The following is a 23305-nucleotide window of genomic DNA, read 5'->3' as shown; positions in this document are numbered from 1 at the left end:
TATACAGGGGTCCATTACCTTTTATAAGACATGGGTATATTAATGCCCCCTTGAAAATTTTGGGAGGGTACCTTGGCCCACCCCTTAAATTTTAGAAATTGCCCAATTTAAACATTTGGTATAACAGTATAAAACCCTAACATATATTATGATAAATTTGGGTGGTCCACCTCGTCCCCTTTTAGGGGTACAAACTTGCCAAAATATAAACGTAAGCAATACGTTGCCAATTCATCCACTAGTGCTGCAACATGTGTTTCCATTTCACGTGACGTTCTTGTTACGCAGGTCTCAAAAGCTGCATTCGACATTTTTATCTTCATATGGCAACCACATATTCGGCTATTATTCACATTTTCATTTTCCCTTTGAATCTAATCCTCATGGACTGAATGCACAGGAACAGGAATAGAAAAGTAATCCAACTGTTCGCACACGTTCGCTTCCAACTATTGTTTCCCGTCGATAACTGTTGGTGGAAGACTTTGATGTTTCGTCTTATTGGAAAATGCGAGATATGAGTCATTGTCAATGACTTCATAAAGACAAAGCATTTCGTCTGTCAATTCAAAATATGTACATAAGCAAGCAAAAGTCCCCTAAAAGATGTAAAATATTGTTTTGCCAATCCTCTAAGTGACAAATGATTTTCTCTTGCCGGCTAGCAAATGCTGGTTACTACCCAGGCGGTAGCTAGCCCAAAATTTAGGGGGGCGGTAGAAGTTAGGGGGCCCGATCCAACCATATTATAATTCATATGCAAGCCTACCGTGAACATTTTAGGGGGTCCAGCAAAAATTCAGAAGGGCCCGGACCCCCTATACCCCCCGTGGATACGGGCTTGTTACTGGTCTAAAAAGACTTAACCCCTCTGTTGAGGAAGAGAAGCAGAAATACTACTGTTTTCAAGAGGGAATAATAAATGGGATATGAGTGGTAGGTAGACATCTTTATTTACGAACAATTTATAGACTATGGTCAACCACAACCATTATTTAGGTACAATTCGTACAGATACAGTTTGCTAGTGAAAGGAAGGAGAATCATAAAAGCTGGATGAAAACAAATGAAACGTAATGCTGACCACTCACAACACATAGGTTTTATTAGTATGACAAATACATGTTATCTTCTCGCCTAGGAGTCGACGCTATCCATCAACGACGACAAGATGACCTGTTAGGGATTACGGTGCATATGATGACCGTACGTGAAGAAGATAAGCATCTGTAGAGTATGGTTCGTAATATAGATTGTAAGGATGGTCTGGAGAAATAGTGTAGCGGTACACAGGCCCATATCCAGGGGGGTTAAGGGGGCCGGGCCCCCCTAAATTTTTGCTGGCCCCCTAAAATTTTCACGGTAGGCTTGCAAATGAACTATAATATGATGATGAACTATAATATGGTTGGATCGGTCCCTCTAACTTCAGCCTGCCCCCCTCTTCCCCCTACATTTTTGCGCTGGCTACATGGTTGGATCGGTCCCTCTAACTTCAGCCTGCCCCCCCTTCCCCCTTACATTTTTGCGCTGGCTACGGGCCTGGCGGTACAAAGTAAACAGTTATGAAAGTGAAGGGGTGAGAATAGCTAAGGGGAAGAGACTATGAGCGTGATCTTCAAAAGTTTGCTCTAGAAGTGGATGATTGTAGTGCAGACGGAGGGTAATATATTTTCTACGAAGTGTTTGCAGGTGATATAGGATATGTGGAAATATAAAGTGAGCATAAAGATCCCGAATTAGACTGGGCAAATTAATAAGAAAAACGAAGCGCAAAGCATGGCCTTCAAAAGTGCATAGTTCTCATAGTATGATGGTAATGCAGATAACCAGGCTGTGAAACCGTAGACAAGTATACGTATAAGAAAAACATTATAAGTGTTCAGCATAGTACTGGCAGATTGTTCTCAACTTATTCCAGCAAGATCTTTTAGCAAACTTAAACGACCATACACCATTTTTACGATAGCTTCCAGAAGTACTGACCAAGTGAGGCGGTGATCGAAGTAAGGCCAAGATATTTCGCAGTACGAGAATGTTTGAGTGATATATTTTAACGATGAGATTCAAGAGAATCTCACTTGCGGTGTATACGAGAACAGTATTCGAAGAAGGAGATACAGTAGCTTCAGGCCTGTAACCAGCCCAAAAATTTCGAGGGGGCGGTAGAAGTTAGAGGAGGCCGATCCAACCATATTATAGTTCATTTGCAAACCTATCGTGAAAATTTTAGGGGGGAAGTCCCCCTAGACGTCCCTTAGATACGGGCCTGAATAACTTGCGTTTTCGCCGGATTCATTTTCAGGCGGCAGGGAGAGTACCAATTGACAAAGGCATTGATAACATTTTATAAAGCTAGATTGAGTTGTTGGATAGTTTTATCAGTTGCAAACAGTACAGTGCCGTCTAATTAATAAAAGTTTTAGAGTAACTGAAACAGTAGAAAACACTGGGAAAATAAAGAACGTATAGTGACCCAGTAAAGATCTCATTTATAATGTTTACCTACCAAAATGTCTTATGTGCAACCTTGAGTTTTCTTTAAACTCCACAATTAATTTCTCTAATATTCAATAAATGATCAGTATTTTACACTTTATTTCCTTAAATTATTAAATGACATTCTTGTTGTCACGCTCTACAGAACTTTATTCTCTGATGTTAACCATTTTACTGCTTCAACAATTTAAACTCTTGATTCTGCTATCTACTGGACTTATTTCCAATTTCCTTAATTATCTGCTTTCAGAGGCTTTGAAACACATATATTCGTATGAACCTTCTTACTTCTTTAGGCCTCAGGAATTCACACCTGAAGTTCATGTAATTAGTTCCTTCTATAGAATCTCAGCTTGACAGCGGTTTTGAACGTTTACTGAATTCGTAATGTAATTCAAGAAATGGAGGCATAGAAATTACACCAACTACCTCTATGTAAAGGCTGCGTACATTTAGCACAAAATTCAATTTTCTCACTGCATTCCTTATTTTTGGGAAATATCCTAGCTACTACAAGTGTATATATATATACACGGCCTGTCTAAAAAGTATCCTACCTTAATTTTTTCCACGCAAAGTAGTGATTCTCAGGCGGCGCCACCGTGCACGGTGGAAGGAGGAACCTTAATGCGCATGCTTGAATTTTTTCACCGCGTTCGCGTGTGCCAGTCGTGAGCTGGTGGTCGCGAAGTGAGGTGCTGTTGGTAGTGTTCGTCGGATTTAGTGTTTCTCGCAAGATGACTGAACGAATTGAGCAAAGATACTGCATCAAATTCTGTCAAAGGCTGGGTGATTCTCAAAGCCAAACAATTCGTAAGATTCAGCAGGTGTTTGGAGAAGATGCGATGGGTGTAACAGAAATTAAACAATGGTTCAACCGATTCAAAGATGGCCGCACATCAGTCGAGAGTGAGCAGCGTAGCGGCAGGCCCCAATCTGCTCGGAATGCAGCTGTTGTTGAGCGGGTGCGAAATTTGGTGATGGCAGATCACCGTTTGACAGTGCGGGAGATTGCAGAAGATGTTGGAGTGAGTAAAGATTCTGCACATGCAATTTTGCGTGACGATTTGAACATGAAACGAGTGGCTGTTAAATTTGTACTCAAGTTGTTGTCTCAGGAACAAAACGACACCCGTTTTGACGTTGCACAGGACCTTCTGGACACCACCAACACTGATCCTGGGTATCTGAATTCCGTGATAACTGGAGATGAGTCATGGGTGTACGGGTACGACCCAGAAACAAAACAACAATCGTCTCAATGGAAGCATCCCGATTCTCCAAGGCCGAAGAAAGCGCGACAGGTGCGAAGCAAAATCAAGGTGTTGCTGACTGTTTTCTTCGATGCCCGTGGAATTGTGCATCACGAGTACGCACCGGAAGGACAAACAGTGACAAAGGAGTACTATCAAGATGTTCTCAGGCGACTCTGTGACGCAGTCCGGCGCAAAAGACCAGACATGTGGACAGCGAAGAACTGGCACGTCCATCATGACAACGACCCAGCACATTCATCCCAATTGATCCACACGTTCTTAGCCAAACATGGAATTACAACCGTTCGCCAACCTCCCTACTCTCCAGACCTGGCTCCTTGTGACTTCTGGTTGTTTCCAAAATTGAAGACGCCTCTGAAGGGATCCCGTTTTGAGAGTAGAGAAGACATAATGCGGAACACGACGACGGAGCTGAACAACATTCCAAAAGAAGACTTCCAGCGGTGTTTCCAGCAGTGGAAGGATCGGTGGGCTAAGTGTGTGGAAGCACAAGGGGCCTACTTTGAAGGGGATTAGTGTCCCAAATCTGTCAGGTATTCGCAACTATTTTTCTGGCCGAAGGTCGGATACTTTTTAGACATCCCTCGTATATATATATATATATATATATATATATATATATATATATATATATATATATATATATATATATATAACCGTGTAATACTGCCAGACTGACCATATACACTGAATCGTTTTCCTCTCTCTTTACATTTAAATTTATAATTATCAGAATGCTTGTGCAAAACGGTATTAAGTCACAAAACTCCATTTTTAGTTTTAAGTACTACAGAACAGAGAATTTTTTTCCTAAATATATGTGTGTATACAGTAGACACTAACCAGGGAACCTATCCAAGTGTAACTCTGACTTCGAGGCGATACTATGGCCGTTGGATACCTTGTCCCAAAAGAACACAACACGAAAAGGGTTGCATCCTCGATCGCAACCGTTGCGGAGATATAAGCGTGAAAAGTTAGAAATTGAGCTCCATACTACACATTACAAAGTCAGATTCCGGGTCAGATTTTTCGGAAACGGTCAGGTAAGGAAGCTCAGCGAATACATATCAAATTAGTGTGGGGAGTACAGCACCTTTTGAATGAAAAAGTTGTGTCCCCTGGAATCGCAGGGTCCCAGGCGGGGTCCAGCTCAAAATTTGCAAATGGAACCAGCGGTCAAGTAGCATATTGTATGAAAGCTATTGTTAAATAAAAGAAGATAGAAGAAATCTCAACTCTCTACGATAACCCTGTGCAAACCCTGTGAAGTTCCTAAGTGAAGTCATGACAGGACTACGGTAGATCCCATAGTTTTGGAGCCATGAACCTTCAAAGTTCAAATTTTCATGTTATTGGCAGCCTATAACTCCAAAAGGAAGCATTTGTGTACCCAGATTGGTCCATACTTTTTGTCTTATCTTGGTGTCAGGAATCACCTCCCAAACGTTGTCGGTGTTGTTTTGAAACACCATGCATACATAATATTACCTAACCACCCCTTGCACAAGCACCGCAGAATTACGATCACTTAGGTGGTTAATTAACATAATGGCAAACAACGTAGATGAAATGTAATATTTCATTATTCATTGGCGGATGCCCAGTAGATAATCCACTCTATATTTTACTAGTCAAGTGTTCTTTTATGTTAACATGGGTTCTGGAAATTGCAACTCTCGTGTGTACTTGCAAAATACTGTTCCGTGTATTTATTTTAAATACTATTCCGTGTATTTTTTTTTACGGTCTAGACACTTAAAAAGGATCTGAATTTATAAGCGAGTCCATCAAATATATTTTTTTTATAAAAATAATCTTTGTTCCTTTTAATTTTTAAAGACTGTTCTTCTAACTTAGGAGTTTAATTGACTTTTTTTTCTACGTAGGTATATATTTTTTCTTAAAAGCACAAGAACGTAAATGAAAAAGTAATCAATTTACAGATTCTTTTTGTGACAGCTTTAGCAAAATGTTAAGAAGAAAAAAATGACCGTAAATTAATTAGTTTTTATAAAACAACATTTCGTATTCCCTTTTTCATAATACTGTGTAAAGAGGGACTTCAGCTTTGCCTTTATAACGTATATAAAGTACGGGGGATATTAAAAAAGGGGAATTTTTTTTTAAATGTCGGTAATGGAAAACTCTGGAAAAGTTGTTTGAAATATTAATAATAGATCTCAAAAAAAGAAGCTTATCTCGAACATGATGGTCCTTTGATGCAGACCAAAGTACAGGATTTGTATTTAATAATCACTAGCCAATAAAATTTACTATTTATTCATTATAGATTCATTTCTAGTTTTCGGATGGGGATAAAATAAATGATAATGACCATTTTATATATATTCAGAGCGCTTCAATGGTATATCCCAGTTTTAATGGTGATTCACTGGTATGGCACACTATTTATGGAGTTTCCGGATTAGTTAGGTTTTTGAGCTTAACATCTCGTTCAATAATAGGGCTATATGAGGCGTGGACCTATAGCTTAACGTAGGATAAGAACCACATGAGCTCCTTCCGGGAATCAAACCAAGGTCTCCTTTGTCAAAGCCGCATACGCTGTCCACGTATGCTGTCCACGTATACGCTTGAGGGAGCTCCAAGTATTTGAGGAGATGCTCCGCTTTTTAAAGATTTTTAATCAGATTGTCCACTTTTTAAAGTGTTTCAGTGGTATGTCCCACTTTTATGGGTGTTTCAGTAAAATGTATTACTTTTTATGGTGATTCAGTAGTGTGTCCTATTTGTAATGTTCCACTTTTTAGTATGTTTTAATGATATGTCCACTTTTTTACGGTGTTTCAGTGAGATGTCCTATTGTGAAGATATGTGTATTTGGACACATAATGAAGCATTTTATTTCGGACTTTGGGACATTTTATTTTAAAATTTTATGCAGTAAAAAGCATAATTGTTTATTTAAAGTTCAATCACTTTTATTATATTCTAAGTTCATTTACTTTTCTTACAAGGAAGTTTTCAATTCCTTCAACGCAAGTAATTTCTTAATCAATAAAAATGGCAGATTGTTTCCCTATCAGCATTCCTGTCATCACCTCACCTTTGGTTAATCTATGAGCACGCACTTTTCATCGAAACTGAAGAAATAGTCAACGACCCAGGATATTAACCCGGAAGGGACATCGAACAAAAACCATTGAGAAACTTTTGGGAAGAGGTAGTCCGGATCGTATGAGAGACGAGTCAACATGTAGAAAGAAACACAAGCTACAATTTCGAGTTCATGAGAAGTTTACCTTGCTCTAACCTAGAGAGCACCTTGTCTTAGCTAACGTTATAGCTATCAACTACGATGGATAATTCGTTAAAGGCCAATTTCGATTTTGATTAAATTTGCTGTTTTCGCAACGCTAGTTTTCCTGCCCGGGTTTCGCAGATTCTTAACCCACGACTACCTGGATGCCCAGCTGACCAGAGAGAAGGATGAACGGACATCAATCCACAAGGAAAAATCGTCGAGAAGGAAACGCCGAGACCTGCGAGTAAGTGCAAGTAGATTAACCAATCCTAAAAGTTACTCCCTTTTCACCCCTTTCAACCCCTTCGACATCACAATCTGTTTCTTTTGTGCATGTTAGATTTTATTTGTGTGCAACCCAAGTCAGATCCCGTACTTTATGCTCTACCAGGCTTAATGTTTACAAAATCCTGGGCGCAACTTGTCAGTTCTGACATCCCCAATTACACCATTAATTAATGCGTTATCTGAGCATTCAGACTGACAAGGGGCGACTGCACATGGTGGAGATGCTGGGTAGATAACCTGATCTCGCAATGTTCCTAAAATCATGTATGGCCTTTGAGGAATATAAAATAATTTCCCTTGGTGAGGTTTCGTCAGTATTCCTCAAATAATGGCCACAACTCTCCCAGGCACGTAGCCAGGATTGCGTGAAAGGGGGGGGGGTCCATGACATGAAATACTGTGGTCATCACAACAGGGGCTCGATCATTCTAAAAAATTTTTACTGGAACATATATTGGTTCGTTTAGCCAGTATTTCGTAATGGGGGGGAGGGGGAGCGTGACATGAAATTCAGAAGGCCCAGGACGTCGATCAATCTAAACTACTTTACTATCAACATATATTGTTTTGTGAGGATATGTTGGTATTTTAATAAACTATGAAGAAATCTCGAGTAAAATAATAATAATAATAATAAAAAGTTTCAAGAAGATTATACAATATTTACATTCTTTCTCTGTTTATTCAAATATAATAATTTTCCTTTCATTATGACCTCAACTATTATAAAAAATACATACTCAATAATGTCTTGTAAAATATTTTGCAATATCTGCGTTCCTTTTTCTGTTGAATCAAATGTTAACAGAACTTTATTTTCACATATATTTTTGTTTTTATTATTCCGTCAACTACTGTCTGTTTCAAACGACAGGTTAAAGGAGCAGTAGAAAATTGCTTTAGAAATAACAGTTTAATATTGCAAGGATGCGATGACGAAAAATTATCATAAAAAATGTCCACACTGTTACACAGCGGCATTATGCTTTCGGAAGCTTGATATCTCCCTGACTAGTAGCAGAAATTCTGAGAATTCCGCAACTTGTCTAGAAATTTCAAAATCCCCTGTCTCTTCCAGTATATATCGCTCACCTCGCAACCATGTATTGCAAGTAATAGAAATTTCCTCATAAGAAAGAGTAACCAAAAGCTTCCTGTAGTTTATTTTTAACGCTGATCCTTCTTTTTCTCATTTCATTTTGTTTCATCCTCCCTTAATTTTTTCATTTCTGGTCTCGAAGGGGGGTCTGGACCCCCCGGACTTGCCCCCCTTGGCTAGATGCCTGACTCTCCTAAAATTCGAAACAAGGACGACTTTCCACAGCCATTTGGTCCACACACCAATACGTTCATTCCAGATTTTACTTCAAGTGAAATCTCATGAACTAGAACATTACCATTAGGAGTAATAAGAGGAACTCTGTCGAATTTAATAATATTATCCTTGTTGATAATTTTCCCACATTGTAAGTTGGTTTTCACCTTATGATCGTTTATCATTGTTCTCTCATAGTGTCCTAAATTTAAATCACACAGAACTTTGAGGAGTTCTGTTACTCGAGACTTATAACCAACTAAACGAGTCATCTCTCGACCTGCCAACACTAATCGTCCAATAGCCTCTGCTAATTTAACTAACATACGGCCGCTGGTGTAGTAATTGCAACCTTTCCTGGTGTTCTGCTTTAGACAACAGTTTGATGTGTTGGAGACAGAAACAGTATACTCACAGTCCAGTAACCCACAGCTGTGGCAATATATCTTGCCACTATATTATCGACTATGCCCATGAAAAATTTGAACTCCAAAAACCTTTGAAGATGGCCAATCAATTTGTGGAACGAAGCTAAGATTGTAGTCTTTTTCTCTCTGATTCCCTTTATAAAATGCAATCTTTTCTGAATTAGTTTTCAACCGTGAATTGATATACCTAAATTCTCCTTCAAATTGTTGCTCAACTACAGTTAGTCTCCCTGTAGGCCTTCTCAAGTGTGTAAGGAATATTCCACTCGCAATCAGGTACAGTATCATGACAGATGGAGTCATACTACCTATTTTTGAAGTTAACCTATACACATATACAGGGACGTACGCAGGGGGTAGGTCCTGGGGGTACGGACCCCCCGAAATTTCTACTTTTGTGTAAATTTAGCCTAATTTTAGGGTCAAGTTTAAGCATTTTAATATAAAATACCTTCATATTGAGTTTGGATCCCTCCCGAAATAAATTCCTGCGTAGGCCACTGCACATACATGAAAATATCAACGTTGGTTGGAGGATATTCGAATACAAATCTGTGACAGAATTACAAAATTTCTCAACATCTGTTGTTAGAAGTTGGTCCGCATTGGATATTCTATTATCTAAATTGCTCATTTTGTAGTATGTAAAGCCATGTAGGTACTGATCATACAAGTGATGAGTCAACCTCTTTCTGAATCGCAGCTTCAATTCTTCTATTTCATACTTGAAATGAAAAAAATGAAATTTTTGAGTTATACGTCCCATGGTTATGCGACTAGGCTAAAGGAGACGGTGATGATGAGTAATGAATGAAATGGTGGAATGAAGAAAGTGGAAGGAAACGGGAGAACCCCGAGAAAACCCACGCACACGGTGTTTGTCCACCACAAAGTTCACTTGGCGGGAGCAGGGTTTGAACCCGAGACCCCTAGCACCAGAGGTGAACGCTCTACCACTGAGCCACCGCGGCCCCCTATTTCATACTTGTGTACATTGTTCACGAGTGATATCACTGGCATTGCGGCAAAAAAAAAAAAAAAAAAATCCGTAAGCCTTTTATTGAAAAGACCTTTGGTACATGCCAATAATAGCGCTTTCGATAAGCGTTCCATTGTGTATCATCCATATGTCGCACAGTGGTATATCCTACTCTTTAGAGCATTTCAGCGGACAAAATTGCCAAACTGTTCAAACGATCTCGCTGAATTGATGATCTCAACTCAGTTTTGATTTGATTCAACATTTTAAAAAAGAAAACCTACTTTGTCCAGTTGCCATAGTTAGTGGGATCGTGGACAAAAATATATATTTCAATTGGTCTTGTGTATATTTGACAATCGAGAAAAGATTACAATCTATTTGTGGCTCCCCTTAGGCACGGAACCCGATTCGAAGCAATCGTCGCAAAGGGGCTTAAGTTCGGGTCCGGTCCTCTTATAACATTTTGCTGACTGATCAGAATATTATTTATAACACTGATATAATGATAATTGGCGGTAATTTATGACAGATTATTCGGAAATTTTTATGGCAACTAGTTCTTCCATTCGTTATGAAAATATTACTTTAATACAATGTTAAGCTGAATCGTGATTTCGACTATTATAAGAAAAGTGCAAAAATGAAATGAAATGAAATGAAATCTTTGAGTTTTACGTCCCACGCTTATGCCGGTTAGGCTAAAGGAGACGGTGATGATGAGTAATGAATGAAATGGTGGAATGAAGACAGTGGGAGGAAACGAGAGAACCCCGAGGAAACCCACGCACGCGGTGTTTATCCACCACAAAGTTCACTTGGTAGGGGCTGGGATCGAACCCGGGACCCCAAGCACCAGAGGTGAATGCTCTACCACTAAGCCACCGCGGCCCCAAGAAAAGTGAAGTATTATAAATGTACACACTAGGAAATGTTTTTTGTCATAAGCATAACTGGAGGGGAGAGAGAGGGCCAGAACCCCTTAAAGCAATGTTGCTCTCTTTGTAAGTTTTTATTGAACATTTATCGTAATTTGCGCACTGTGATTTTTGTAGTATTTGCAGTATGTATATTTAATACTGATTCTACTTCGTCTCCTACTTCGCATTCTTTTTTAAATGCGTGTGACTTTGAAACCTGAATGTCATAAAGTTGCTGCTACACTCTGATAGTGGTTGCTGATGCTCTCTGATAGTAGTTACTACTGCACTCTGATAGTAGTTGCTACTGCACTCTGATAATAGTAGCTACTACACTCTGATAGTGGTTAGTGCTACACTCTAGTGGTGGTTGCTACTGCATTGACAGTAACAACTACTATCAGAGTGCAGTACTTGATGCTGCACTCTGATAGTGGTCGCTGCTACAATCTGATAATGGTTGCTAGTGCACCCTGATAGTGGTTGCTTCTGCACTCTGATAGTGGTTGTTGCTCAAATTGTGTCTTTCCAATACGGAGATACAGTTTAAAATACGCGAAGAGTCAATTAGGATTAAGTGACCAAGGGTAACCATAATACAAGGGAAATGAAGCGAAGAGGAGTTCAGAATTAGTGGAGGTGAGATGTAAGACTTTTCGTGACAAGACACGGGACGAGACAGAATCAGTGTGCGAAATCTTAGCAGTTGAAGTATGTATTAGGAGAGTAGAAGTGAAAAAAGAAACCTTCTTCGTATTGGAATGTCTCGACGTGGAGAGCTCACGTTTAAACATCCATAATTAGTAAACTTTGTAAGATTAGTTATATAATATTTGTGAAATATGTGCTAATGAATTACTGTAATTAATTTGCAATATACTCAAAATGGTATCATTTTATTCACAACCCCTCAGCAAGTTTTTAGTGAGAAAGAACTTTCTTCCAGAATATAAACGAGGTAGAGTTCCTGCTCATCATCCCCAAGGATTTCGCAAATTGCACAGAACGCTTTCAAGGTAAATAGTGAAATTTTTCGAGACGAGAGAGTAAATTTCACGACGCTCTTTCCTCAATAAGACGTCCTCAAATCTCTTCTTGTGGACAACACTTTCAGAATGTATCAGGAAACGAGAACCTGAAAACGTCAGTAATTTCAAGTATCTGGGAAGTATTTTGACGAAAGATTTTTACTGCACCCAAAATGTCAGGTCAACTATTGCCATAGCCAAAGAAGCATTCAATAAAAAAAGATCACTCTTAACTAGCAGCCTTAATATTGGACTACGGAAGAAGTTGGTCAAGTGCTATATCTGGAGTATTGGACTGTATGGTTCAGAGAGACTTGGACATTACGGAAGTTAGAGAAGAAATATTTAGAGAGCTTCGAAATATGGTGCTGGAGGAAGATGGGGAAGATAAACGGAACAGTGAGAGCAACAAACGAAAATGTTTTAAAACAGATAGGAGAGAAGAGGACACTTCCAGCCAGCATCCTTCTTAGGAAGGCGAATTGGATTCTACACATCTTGCGAGGAAATTACCTTCTTCATACTGCCATTGAAGGAAAGGTGGAAGGAAAGCCAGGAATAGAAAGAAGAAGAACACAACTGATCGATGATTTGAAAAATAGAAGAAAATATTGGCGTTAAAAGAGGAAGCTGAAGATCGAGAAACACGATCAAACTCTAAAATACTACTACTACTACTACTACTAATATTAATAATAATAATAATAATAATAATAATAATAATAATAATAATAATAAGGAGGAGGAGGAGGAGGAGGAGGTCTTCTAGCAAAATAAGGGGCCACAGTGGCTCAGTGGTACAGCATTCACCTCTGGTGCATGGAGTCCTTGGTTCGATCCCAGCTTGCGCCAAGTGAACTTTGTGGTGGCCAAACACCGTGTGCTGCGTTTTCTCGGGGTTCTGACGTTTCCTCCCACTTTTTTCATTCCACCCACTTCCTTCATTTCTCATCATCACCATCTCCTTTAACCTAACCAGTTTAACCATGGGACGTAAAACGTTAAATATTCCCTAGCAAAATAATATTAGTATGCTAATGTGCTCTGTGTTCACTCAATGTTATGGAATGCATGTAGGGATAGCGATATTAGAACATTATACAGTGCTTGAAGCAATTTCTTCAAGTGACTCAGAAATGACGCAATGATGGAGCTAGACAGAAGAAGAGAGGAAACACGCTAACGACGAAATAAAACAAAAACGCAAACTCATTTCTTGCGAACAAAACAAGGAGCGCCCCAGTTTCAGTGACTGTTTTTATGTCTCCGCCAGCCTTTCTTTCTGCTGTTTGTTGCGTATCGGCTATCCACCAGACACATTGGCATCCGAAACATCCTAAGAACCATCGACGTCGTAAAAGCACAGGCCATAAACTTTTGCAGAAGAAGTGGATTTACGAAGGGGTACTAAACTGGAGCATGTCACCTTTCCAAATGGCCGATATATATATATATATATATATATATATATATATATATATATATATATATATATATATATATGTTTCTTTCCACGTTTCTCTTCTTCATGTAGAACGAAATTCCCTGCCTCCTATCACCAAGCTATAGAGTCCTTAGTTGAAATCTCTGCAATGTCTATTTTTACAGTTAATGGCAACACCCTTAGCTTATCTCCTTTCGTATTGAGCAACTGATGCGTGATGGTGGGTGTTTGCAGCTCAAAGAACACGGCTATAACCTCTTATTATGAGGCGCCGTAATAGCTTCGTGGAACAGAAAAGGAAGCCATTTTCAACTCCCAGTGTTAAGGAGCGAACAGTTTTTTTTTTCTTTTAACCCCCAGAATATTTGCATCCACGTAGCAAACTAATCCGATAAAAAAAATACCCTTCTTGAATTGAACGAGGTGTCATTGGCTTAAAGAAGACAGCGAATTGTCGTACGATAGCTAGAGAAGATAATTCCACAGTCGAAGTATGTAAATCACATATTCGTGGTTACTTTCACTTCGAAATACTATTACAATGCCTTAAAATTTAAATAACATTCTATTACCAGAGACCAGTGGTCATTTCAGGATGTGGGGGAGACTTTAGTGCATAGGGGATGAAAATAGTACTAAAGAAAAAACAGGTAAGCTACTTGAGCACCATCAGAGGTTACTTCGGTAAAAAAAAAAAAAAAAAAATCCTAGTTCTGTTGAGTGGGATTTTTCTCGGGGCACCCCCAGCATTTATCATTTCTAGAGGCAACGTTCATTGTGTATCTGTTTGTCTGATTTTGTACATAGATATGCAGTGGTGTACGCCTAAAGGGATTATGGATTTCAATCATCCCAATTTCAACATGAGATTATGAAAAAAATAATGAATAACATACGAGTACTAAGACATGTACTAAAACGGACCCTGAAAACTATGGATTCGACAGTAATATCGGTAACATTTTATATATCTGCCCCCTTCCCCTCTCCCTAGGTGTGCTAGGGGGTGTTATATCAACAGTACTCTTTTTTTAGACTGTAAATAATATGTGTACCAAGTTTGATTAAAATTCCTCCAGGCGTTCCAGAACTATGCTGGAATATACACACATACAAACCTATTATATAGTATATATATATATACAGGGTAGGATCCAGGATTTTCTGAAAGGGTGCACCATAACTACCAAAATAACCAGTGTCATTAAAACTCTTCAAAATGACATGTGACGATATTCATTACACTTGACGACGCTGATACATAGAACGGATGGGGGAGGAGGAGTATTTTAAAGAGGGTCGCAAATGATATACAGGAAAATGGTTCTTCTCTCTTCCTGTCTTCTGTTATCTTCCCTACTTGACAAATGTTATATTGCTTTTTTTGGTGAATCCTTTTCCTTCAATCTTCAGAAAATCGACTTAAACTATTGCTTTTGCAAATCTCCTCTTTCTTTTAAGGCCCAAACGGAAACATGACGGCAGAAAGTTTCTGGAAGTGTTGCTATTTTCACTGCTAGCTTCTCATTTTAGATAGTGTATATTTCTAACAAAGAGGGAGGTACACCCCCAAAATCCGGACATATATATATATATATATATATATATATATATATATATATATATATATATATATATATATCGGTAACATTCTATTTAAATAACATTCTATTACCAGAGACCAGTGGTTATTTATATATCAAGAATTTGCATATGAATGTACAGATCCCAAGTTTGCGAAGACGATCTGAACGCACTGGCCCCTCCAAAATGTCCTCCTCTCTGCTCAGGAAGCATAACAGAATCGTTCTTCAAAATTCTATGACATGAACTTTTAACGAAAGAAGGCAACTAAAGTATCCAAAGATACATCTGATTGCGATGAAGAAAATGATATGTGACGTAGTTTCCGGGAAAGCGAAAAACAAAAAAAAAAAAGGTTTTCTAAGGTTAAAAAATGATGTTGTACGAGAACCGTATCACCAGAAGCATACGCAGGAATTTATTTCGGGAGCGATCCAAACTCAATATGAGGGCATTTTATATTAAAATTCCTAAAATTGCCCCTAAAATTAGGCTAAATTTATAGAAAAGTCGAAATTTCGGAGGGGGGTCCGGACCCCCAGGATCAACCCCCTGCATACGTCCCTGCCTATCACTTACTGAGATGAAATTGATACTGAAACATATCCTCATTGGATTTTTCATTATGACACTAGCAATACGATAGAACGTAGTATAGTTAATGAATTACAGGGTGTTAATGAACTATTCCGACAAACTGTAAGAAGTGATTCCTTACATCAAAATAAGAGAGAAAGTTCATATGGACCTACGGGGGAAAAGTGCATAGTTTCGGTGCTAGGCTGTCCAAAATCACGAAAAAGTCAAATTTTAACAGGCCCTATTTCGAGTTCCAGAAACTGTAGATGGTGGTCCTTATCAGCGTAAAGGAAGTCATGCATATGCAATCCAGAAATGCATATTTCGTTAATGTTCAATGGGTGTACAGAGTATTCCATGCAGAGTAAAATTCGCAGACATGCCATCAACTAAAAGTAGGCAAACGATAAGCCTTGATAGCAGTGAACACGGAATCGTTTGGCGCGATGTCGGACAGTTCCTGGAGCTCCAAATATTGCCTGTTGAAATTTAGCTTTTTCGCGATTTTGGACAGCCCTAACTCTGAAATTATGCACTTTTCGCCACAGGTCCATATGAACTTTTCGTCTTATTTTGTTGTGAGGAATCAGTTCTTACAGTTTGTCGGTATAGTTTATTAACACCCTGTATATTATTAATCAAATGTATAAGTGTCAATAATAATTTTGAGATATCCTTACTATAAATAAAACTACACGAACTGATATAAAATAACGGCTATTTCTGGTTGACGTGGGAAGTTGAAATTCGACATGATTGTAGCTTTTCGGGACTAACACACAAGAAAATTGCCGAAAGTGAATAATTTGAATTTTTAGGGTGTCTTAAGGGGCGTGGAAGAAATTCCCCATGTTATTGAAATGGACATATAATCTCATGTTTTAGGTACTTGGAATTGGAATTTAGTGCGTTTGTACGTTTATTATTAGTGTTACCTAAGTAAATCACTAAAAGTAAAAATGTCCAACTTTAGAGTGGTTTTATGGGGAACTGAAAGAATTTTCCATTGTTATTTATATGGGACATCCTCTACACCCCAAAATTATAAAGCACTTCCAGTAGGGCTACAATGATCAAATTGAACGCTGTTTCGATAGCTTGCAGTCCATGCATATAACCCTCACCGGCATAGGATCGACAGAAGTTCTGATTGATAGTAGCACAAATTAAACAGATTACAGAAATACCTTTGTGGGGCACATGATTAAAACTTTAAGTTATTGTAGGACAGCGGTGTAAGACCGAAATAGCATATGACTAGAACGTCGTACGACCAACACAGCCGTAGGTTCGAAACAGGTTTCCAAGCTGAAATTTCAACCATAAACCGGTTGAGAGGCTTTTGACCTTACGACGTTTTGGTCCTACATCACATTCCTAGTTAAACAAAATGGCCGTTGTAGGTTTCACGTTAATTAAATGAACAGAGGTCAATTTGAAAGTGTAGTATTTTAAATTTAAAAATGTCGGTGAAGTTAAGGATCAGTGGACGTGCGAGGGTGACGTATATCATACGAAACAGGTTACGCTGAGGGATTCTTTGCAAAGAAATTACATCGGTATGTACAAATATTCCCGTGAACACATAGACCAAGATTGCTCAAGCAACCACTTACCATTGTGGTACATGTCTATCTTGCCGCTAACAGCAAGCACCTTGAGTATTTTCAGTAATTGTACAGGTGTAGTAATCCAGTATTTTGCTGTATTGTAAAATATATTAAAATATGTGATGCATAATTAAGTTTAGTACTAACACACAAGAGATTTTTTCGTTAAAGTGCGTATACATTTTTTTTATTTTTGACGGACTGAGCTGAAGTTCAGGATGTTTGTTACATGCAGAGTGTCAATAAAAGGATAGTTAAAGCCATTATTGACCTCCGTTCGTAGGCGGAATGTAAACATAAATCTAATAGTAATTCAAGTTCTTCTATGAAAACATAGATCAACAAGTACTTCAAGTTCTATGTAAACGTGTCTAGCAGTAATTCAAGTTCTATGTAAACGTATCTAGCAGTAATTCAAGTTCTATGTAAACGTGTCTAGCAGTAATTCACGTTCTATGTAAGCGTGTCTAGCAGTAATTCACGTTCTATGTAAACGTGTATAGCAGTAATTCGAGCTCTATGTAAACGTAAATTTAATAGTAATTCAAGTTTAGAAGTTGGAAAAGTAGTCAGGCGCCTATCATTAACCTCTTAAATAGTGTATTTCTGCTACGTTTATATTTCTTCCGTATTGTGTTTGGAATTACATAGTTGACCCATAAATACTTTTAGTTATATTTTTTAGAATATTCTTTGTATTATCTACCGTATTATCGACAAAGAAAACGGTATTTCGATATTTTTAATTATACAGTGTATAGAAATATACTTTAATTTCTAACAGGGGCGGATCCAGGACCGACTTCTGGGGGGGGCCGCGGGTTGTCACACTGCTACTTTTAAGGGCTCCAAACTTTGGGATGGATTTTATTTATAAATATAAAATAAGAAAGCTTCCTCTTCTGGGGAGGGCAATCGTCCCGATCGCCCCCCTGGATCCGCCCCTGACTTCTAAGTACCAAACACAATATTCATTGAACTACAAGATTTTTCGGTAGCACAAACTACAACAATGTTTCTACCTGTATACTCAAAATGCTATCGAATTGAATGAAATTTGGCACGTGCTTTGTTTCAGGTTTCCGAAATAAGCCTGCTGTTTGCTGTTTAAATTATATGTTTACATAACTTTTCCAGCTATTATGTACTACCGCAATATATTACCAGTTGTTTACTTGAAAACAAAAATCCAAAAATGCATTACATCCAAAATAGTGTAGTATACCAAATTTGAGAATCCCGAAATTGGTGTAAATATTTAAATTTTTGTAAAGATTTATGTACACAATTTAAAGCTGGCTTAAGTACCAAATATTAATTGTCTGAATTGAATGAATTAAGTTTGGGTTGTTTCGAAAATCTAACCCGGTTTATTCAAATAAACCCAAAACTTATTTTACTCTATCAGACATTTTGAACGTGTAACTTCCAGACAAGAAAACATGAAAAGCATACGGATTGCATTCCGCAATTTTATATAAAATGATCATCTACATTCACTCAACATACACTTCAAGTCTACGCTTCAGCTCTAGACTTCCCATTCGCCTAGAAGTTACAGAAGTCACGTAAGTCAAGAAGAGGTCGAGTCTTCGAGGTTTACTTTAACTCCCACAGGAAATCAATGTCTAAGTGCCTTTTAATATTAACCTTTCCTGATAGTTTCAGATTCCTTGCTTCGTACCTCAAGCACAACCTTTACACACGTTATAAGAGCAAATAGCGAAATTAATACCTCTTTATCATTTAGTTATCAGTTCCCTATTTTCTTCAATTCATGTTTGTCTCTCAATTTTCTGCGAGAAATCAACCTAAGATTTAGGTAGACTGGTAACCTACAATCAAGGATTCGACTCTCAATTTACACTCCAGTATTAAGTATTCTTCACAGAATGACAGTAGGTATAAATGTCGAGTTCAGAAGGTCAATTAAAGGCCGTTATAGTTTTATTGCATGGTACAATTGTCACCCTTATTATAATCTCAGTTTACCATCCGAATGCTGTTATTTTATCAACGAACTTAAAAACATCGCTACTGGATTCTCTATGTCTGTCTGTCTGTTATTTACGATTTTTTTTTGAATTTTGAGCCCTCCATTCAATAGAGGATTTAAAAAATATCTGAGAAAGTGATGGAATTTTTGGCGTTATTCGTACCATTTCCGAGATACTGGCCAAAAAAATGGGCGATTTGGGGAAATTTAAGGAGACATATCTCGGAAACCTAACTTATAGAGAGATGATATTGGTGTTGATCAATACCTAATAGAATGATGAATATTTTGGTCCCAAATAGTAACCGCTGGCTACTGACTAACTAGCCACCGACTAACTGAATACCGTTTTTCAAATATTGGCTAAAAAGTTTCGAATTCCGGGAGATTTAAGGAACCATATCTTGGGAACCGTAAGTCATAGAGAGATGTTGCTTTGCCAATTTTTTTTGTAAGAAACAGAAGAAACTACGGATAAAAAGATTTACTTTTACATGTAGGAACAATCCCAGTTATCCTTCCCGCTCCTTCTCTCCATTCTTTTTAAGTTCGTTCTTGCAATGCTCTTGGAGCACTCTCAAATGGCTTTATTATATATTTTTTCCTTTTCGTTTTAAAATATCTATTCTATGGTCGCTGATTGAAGATTTGATGCCCTAGTAATGAGAACTAGACAATATTCCTAGAGACTAGATAACTAATGGTTGATTTCAAGACTATTATACCAAGGAAATCCTTTTATAGGAATTTTTCTTTTTCATTTCGTGGCAGCTGTTCACCAGATTCCATCTTCCGTTATTATTTCTTTTTCTTTGACCTTTTCGTTGAGAAACGCAACGTATGGTCTACTGAGTCACTTCTATCTTGACGATCAAGAATAGCAAAAGCTAAGCTAACTATGGAGCTAAAAGGGTCTCCATTTTTCAGTTGCTCACCCGGTTGCACTTTTCACACTAACAGTTGATGACGGTCGACCGATCTCTGCCTGCAATTACTATCGCTCGACTGCCCTCTAATGAAGGCTTTCTTTCTCTAACTTCCTCTAACCCTTTTCTTCAATATCGGAAGGAGATTAGTGGCGTGATTAGGAAAAGAAACGAGCTGAGATTATTTCCTCCTGGATTTAGGATACTCTTTTTCCGCTCTGATGATGACGACGAAGAAAAGAAGATGAAATATAATTATTTGACAAGAACATTAGGAGTAAAGAAAGTTCAATAATCATCTTTCCATGTTGTAATTTCTACCACGTTTTATTTTCCCTACTGCTCATTAACATTTCAAATTCTAAGAACTTTCTTCATGTAGGTGGACAATTCATCACTTAGAATTCTAATCAAAAAATAAGTAATTAATTATTAATATAAGCTTCAAAGACTTTATATTAGAAGCAAAATTGCATGACTAAATTTTCGCTTGGTATAGTCATGTGTTCTAGGTCACTAGGCTGGTATTCATACGTCATACTCTTCCCGGACTCTAGTCCCTATTAAAATTGAATAATCGTGCATAAACGATTTTCTAGTTGAGTTAAACTCGTAATTTGTAAAGCACGCCTAGCACTAGCAAGGTACATCCGTTTTGTATTCAAATGGACATAGGAGATTTTGGCCGCGCGAGATTTTGATTTGAAGTGAAATGAAAGTTTTAAGTTTTACGTGTCACGATTATGCCGGCTAGGCTAAAGAAGGCAGTGATGATGAGAAATGAATGAAATGGTGGAATGAGGAAAGTGGGAGAAAACCGGAGAATCCCGAGAAAACTCACACACACGGTCTTTGTCCACCACAAACCTCACTTGGAGCGAGCTGGGATCAAACTAAGGACCCCATACACCAGAGGTGAACACTCTACCACTGAGCTACCCTGGTCCTCGTATTACAGCTGAATAATCGTGCATAAACGATTTTCCAGTTGGATTGACCTCGTGTTTTGTAAAGTACGGCTAGCATTAACAAGACATATCCGTTTTGTGTTCAAATTCAAGTTTTGGACATACGAGATTTTGGCCTGACATATTTTGTACGCGCGAGATTTTGAATTGATATTTTTAAGTCTAGTTCCTCTCAGCAGCCATGGCTATGTGAGACATGAATCTAAAGCTTTACGTGGATCCAATCCACATGAGTTCCTCGGGGGGAATCAAACCCGGGCCCTTACACCAAAGGTGTGTACGCTAACTGATTAGCTATAAGGGAACTCGCGCGAGATTTTGACTAGACAAAATTGAACTCGTGAGATTTTTGGCCGCGTCAAATGTAGATCTACGGGAATTTTGGCGGCGATATCTAGGGCGGACTCAGGATTCTCTAAAGGGATGCACCAATAATTACCATTACATTTGAATTAAATTTGAAATTTTTAATGTCTTTAGCCAGCTATGGTGTGAATGAGGAATAGTACCTTGTTTCGTGAATCCTTTCTCTTCAACCTTCAGAAAATCGACTTAAGCTATTGCTTTTACAAAACTGCGCTTTCTTTTACCACGCCCCAAAGGAAAACATGACGGCAGAAAGTTACGGAAAGTGTTTGTTGCTATTTTGAGTGCTTGCTTCTTCTTTTAGATAGTGCATGTGCTCCGGTGTAAGCCGGCCAGTATATATATATATATATATATACTGTAATGTACCAAGTACTTGTGTTTACAAACACCTAATACATGTGTGTCTACGATATTTTATTATATAAATGTACTTCTTTATTAAAATTTAATTAATTCATAACAGTTTCCATAACGTAACGTTATTTTCCTCAGACGTTAATTGGCATATGTATGTTCATATTAATATAGGTAATAGAGACATCATAATATTCAATTATTTTTTTTTTAATTTTTTTTTTCAAATAACAATAATTTATTTCAAATATAACAACAAAACTTGGATTTAATTGTTAAGATATATAGATATATAAAACGATTCGTAAATCGAAACAATCCAGTTTTTAAATTACAATTCGATACTTATATTAATATATTATATAAATTATATATTTTCCCAATGAAGGCTTAGTTTAAAGAAAACGCATAGAATAGGCAACATTAGACACTAAAGCAATTTTTAGACAGTAAGGGTCGGAATAGGAAAATTAAAATTGGCTTAAATCGAAATTATAAGCCCCTATATAAACTTTAAAACGTTATTTTTGATCATATTTTTAATATTAAAGAATGGGCATTTTGCCTAACATCTGGTCTCTATTAAATAACGAACTTCGTCACACACAATATTAAACGACTTTAGACGATAGGCCTAGTAGAAAATAATACGAAAACGCTAAAAGTAGGACATAAGTCATCTATACTCATAACATATATATTTGCTTAATTTAATGTATTATAAAGTAATGACTTTATGAATCTACCTATTTAAAACATATATTTTATCTGACTATTTAATATTTATTATATTTTATTATCATTAATGTGATCAAAATGTCACGCAACTCATGGCGAAGATTTAAGGTGGAAGATCGTTGAAATTGGAAAGCGTTTTAAAGTTCAGATTATACTTGAAACTGTAAGTTAACGTTTCATATAACTTTGGTGCTAAACTGAAAATCAGGGAGTATTTGGAACAGTGTTACTAGGGCTCATCACTTTCAAACGAATGTAGCCTTTTCAGTTTCCAGAACTCACTCCACGAGACTTTTCTTTTTTTTTAAATGAGGATATCTGAAGTCAGGAGCTTCCACAATCTACCCACATACTTTGAAAGAACTGCAGACAAATATTCATCAAACTATAGACAGCATTTCATGTGATACACTCCATTACATATACAGAAGAAGGATCCACTTGTATGAAGCTGTAAATGATGGGCCTTTCTCAATATTGCTTGTAAAAAGTGTCCCATAAACGGTGCAACTTTAGAAATGCCCGCCATTTCAGTTGTAGTAAGTTGGCAGCACTGAATGTTACATGATTTTCATCTGTTCTCTTTTTGGTTAGTAGTTACGAAGGGGCGAAATAGCGCATGATCGTCGTCATCTGTTTTCTGTACTGGTAGGAATGAAGCGCTTGACGACGTAACAGAATGTTGTGATAAGTCAAAATTTATTACAAATATGATTAATAGGGCAACCCAAAAGC

At 37.7% G+C, this 23305-nt stretch overlaps 2 protein-coding genes across 2 annotated transcripts in view; both read right to left on the bottom strand.

Annotated features, from left to right (window-relative positions):
* The window catches only part of LOC145669578 (uncharacterized), a 632206-nt gene that overhangs the window by 145560 nt on the left and 463341 nt on the right, over window positions 1-23305 (bottom strand). The gene's annotated exons all lie outside the window — the stretch shown is intronic.
* On the bottom strand, window positions 7438-10188 carry LOC145670619 (ATP-binding cassette sub-family D member 3-like). Its single transcript, XM_081739411.1, is given in 6 exon segments — window positions 7438-7672; window positions 8621-8993; window positions 8996-9194; window positions 9196-9422; window positions 9595-9786; window positions 10047-10188. Coding segments are annotated over 6 exon segments (1368 nt in total).

The sequence above is a fragment of the Thermobia domestica genome, chromosome 14, assembly GCF_964235325.1.
Source record: "Thermobia domestica chromosome 14, izTheDome1.hap1.1, whole genome shotgun sequence".
Classification (NCBI taxonomy): domain Eukaryota; kingdom Metazoa; phylum Arthropoda; class Insecta; order Zygentoma; family Lepismatidae; genus Thermobia; species Thermobia domestica.
This window is presented reverse-complemented; position numbering and strand designations above follow the sequence as displayed.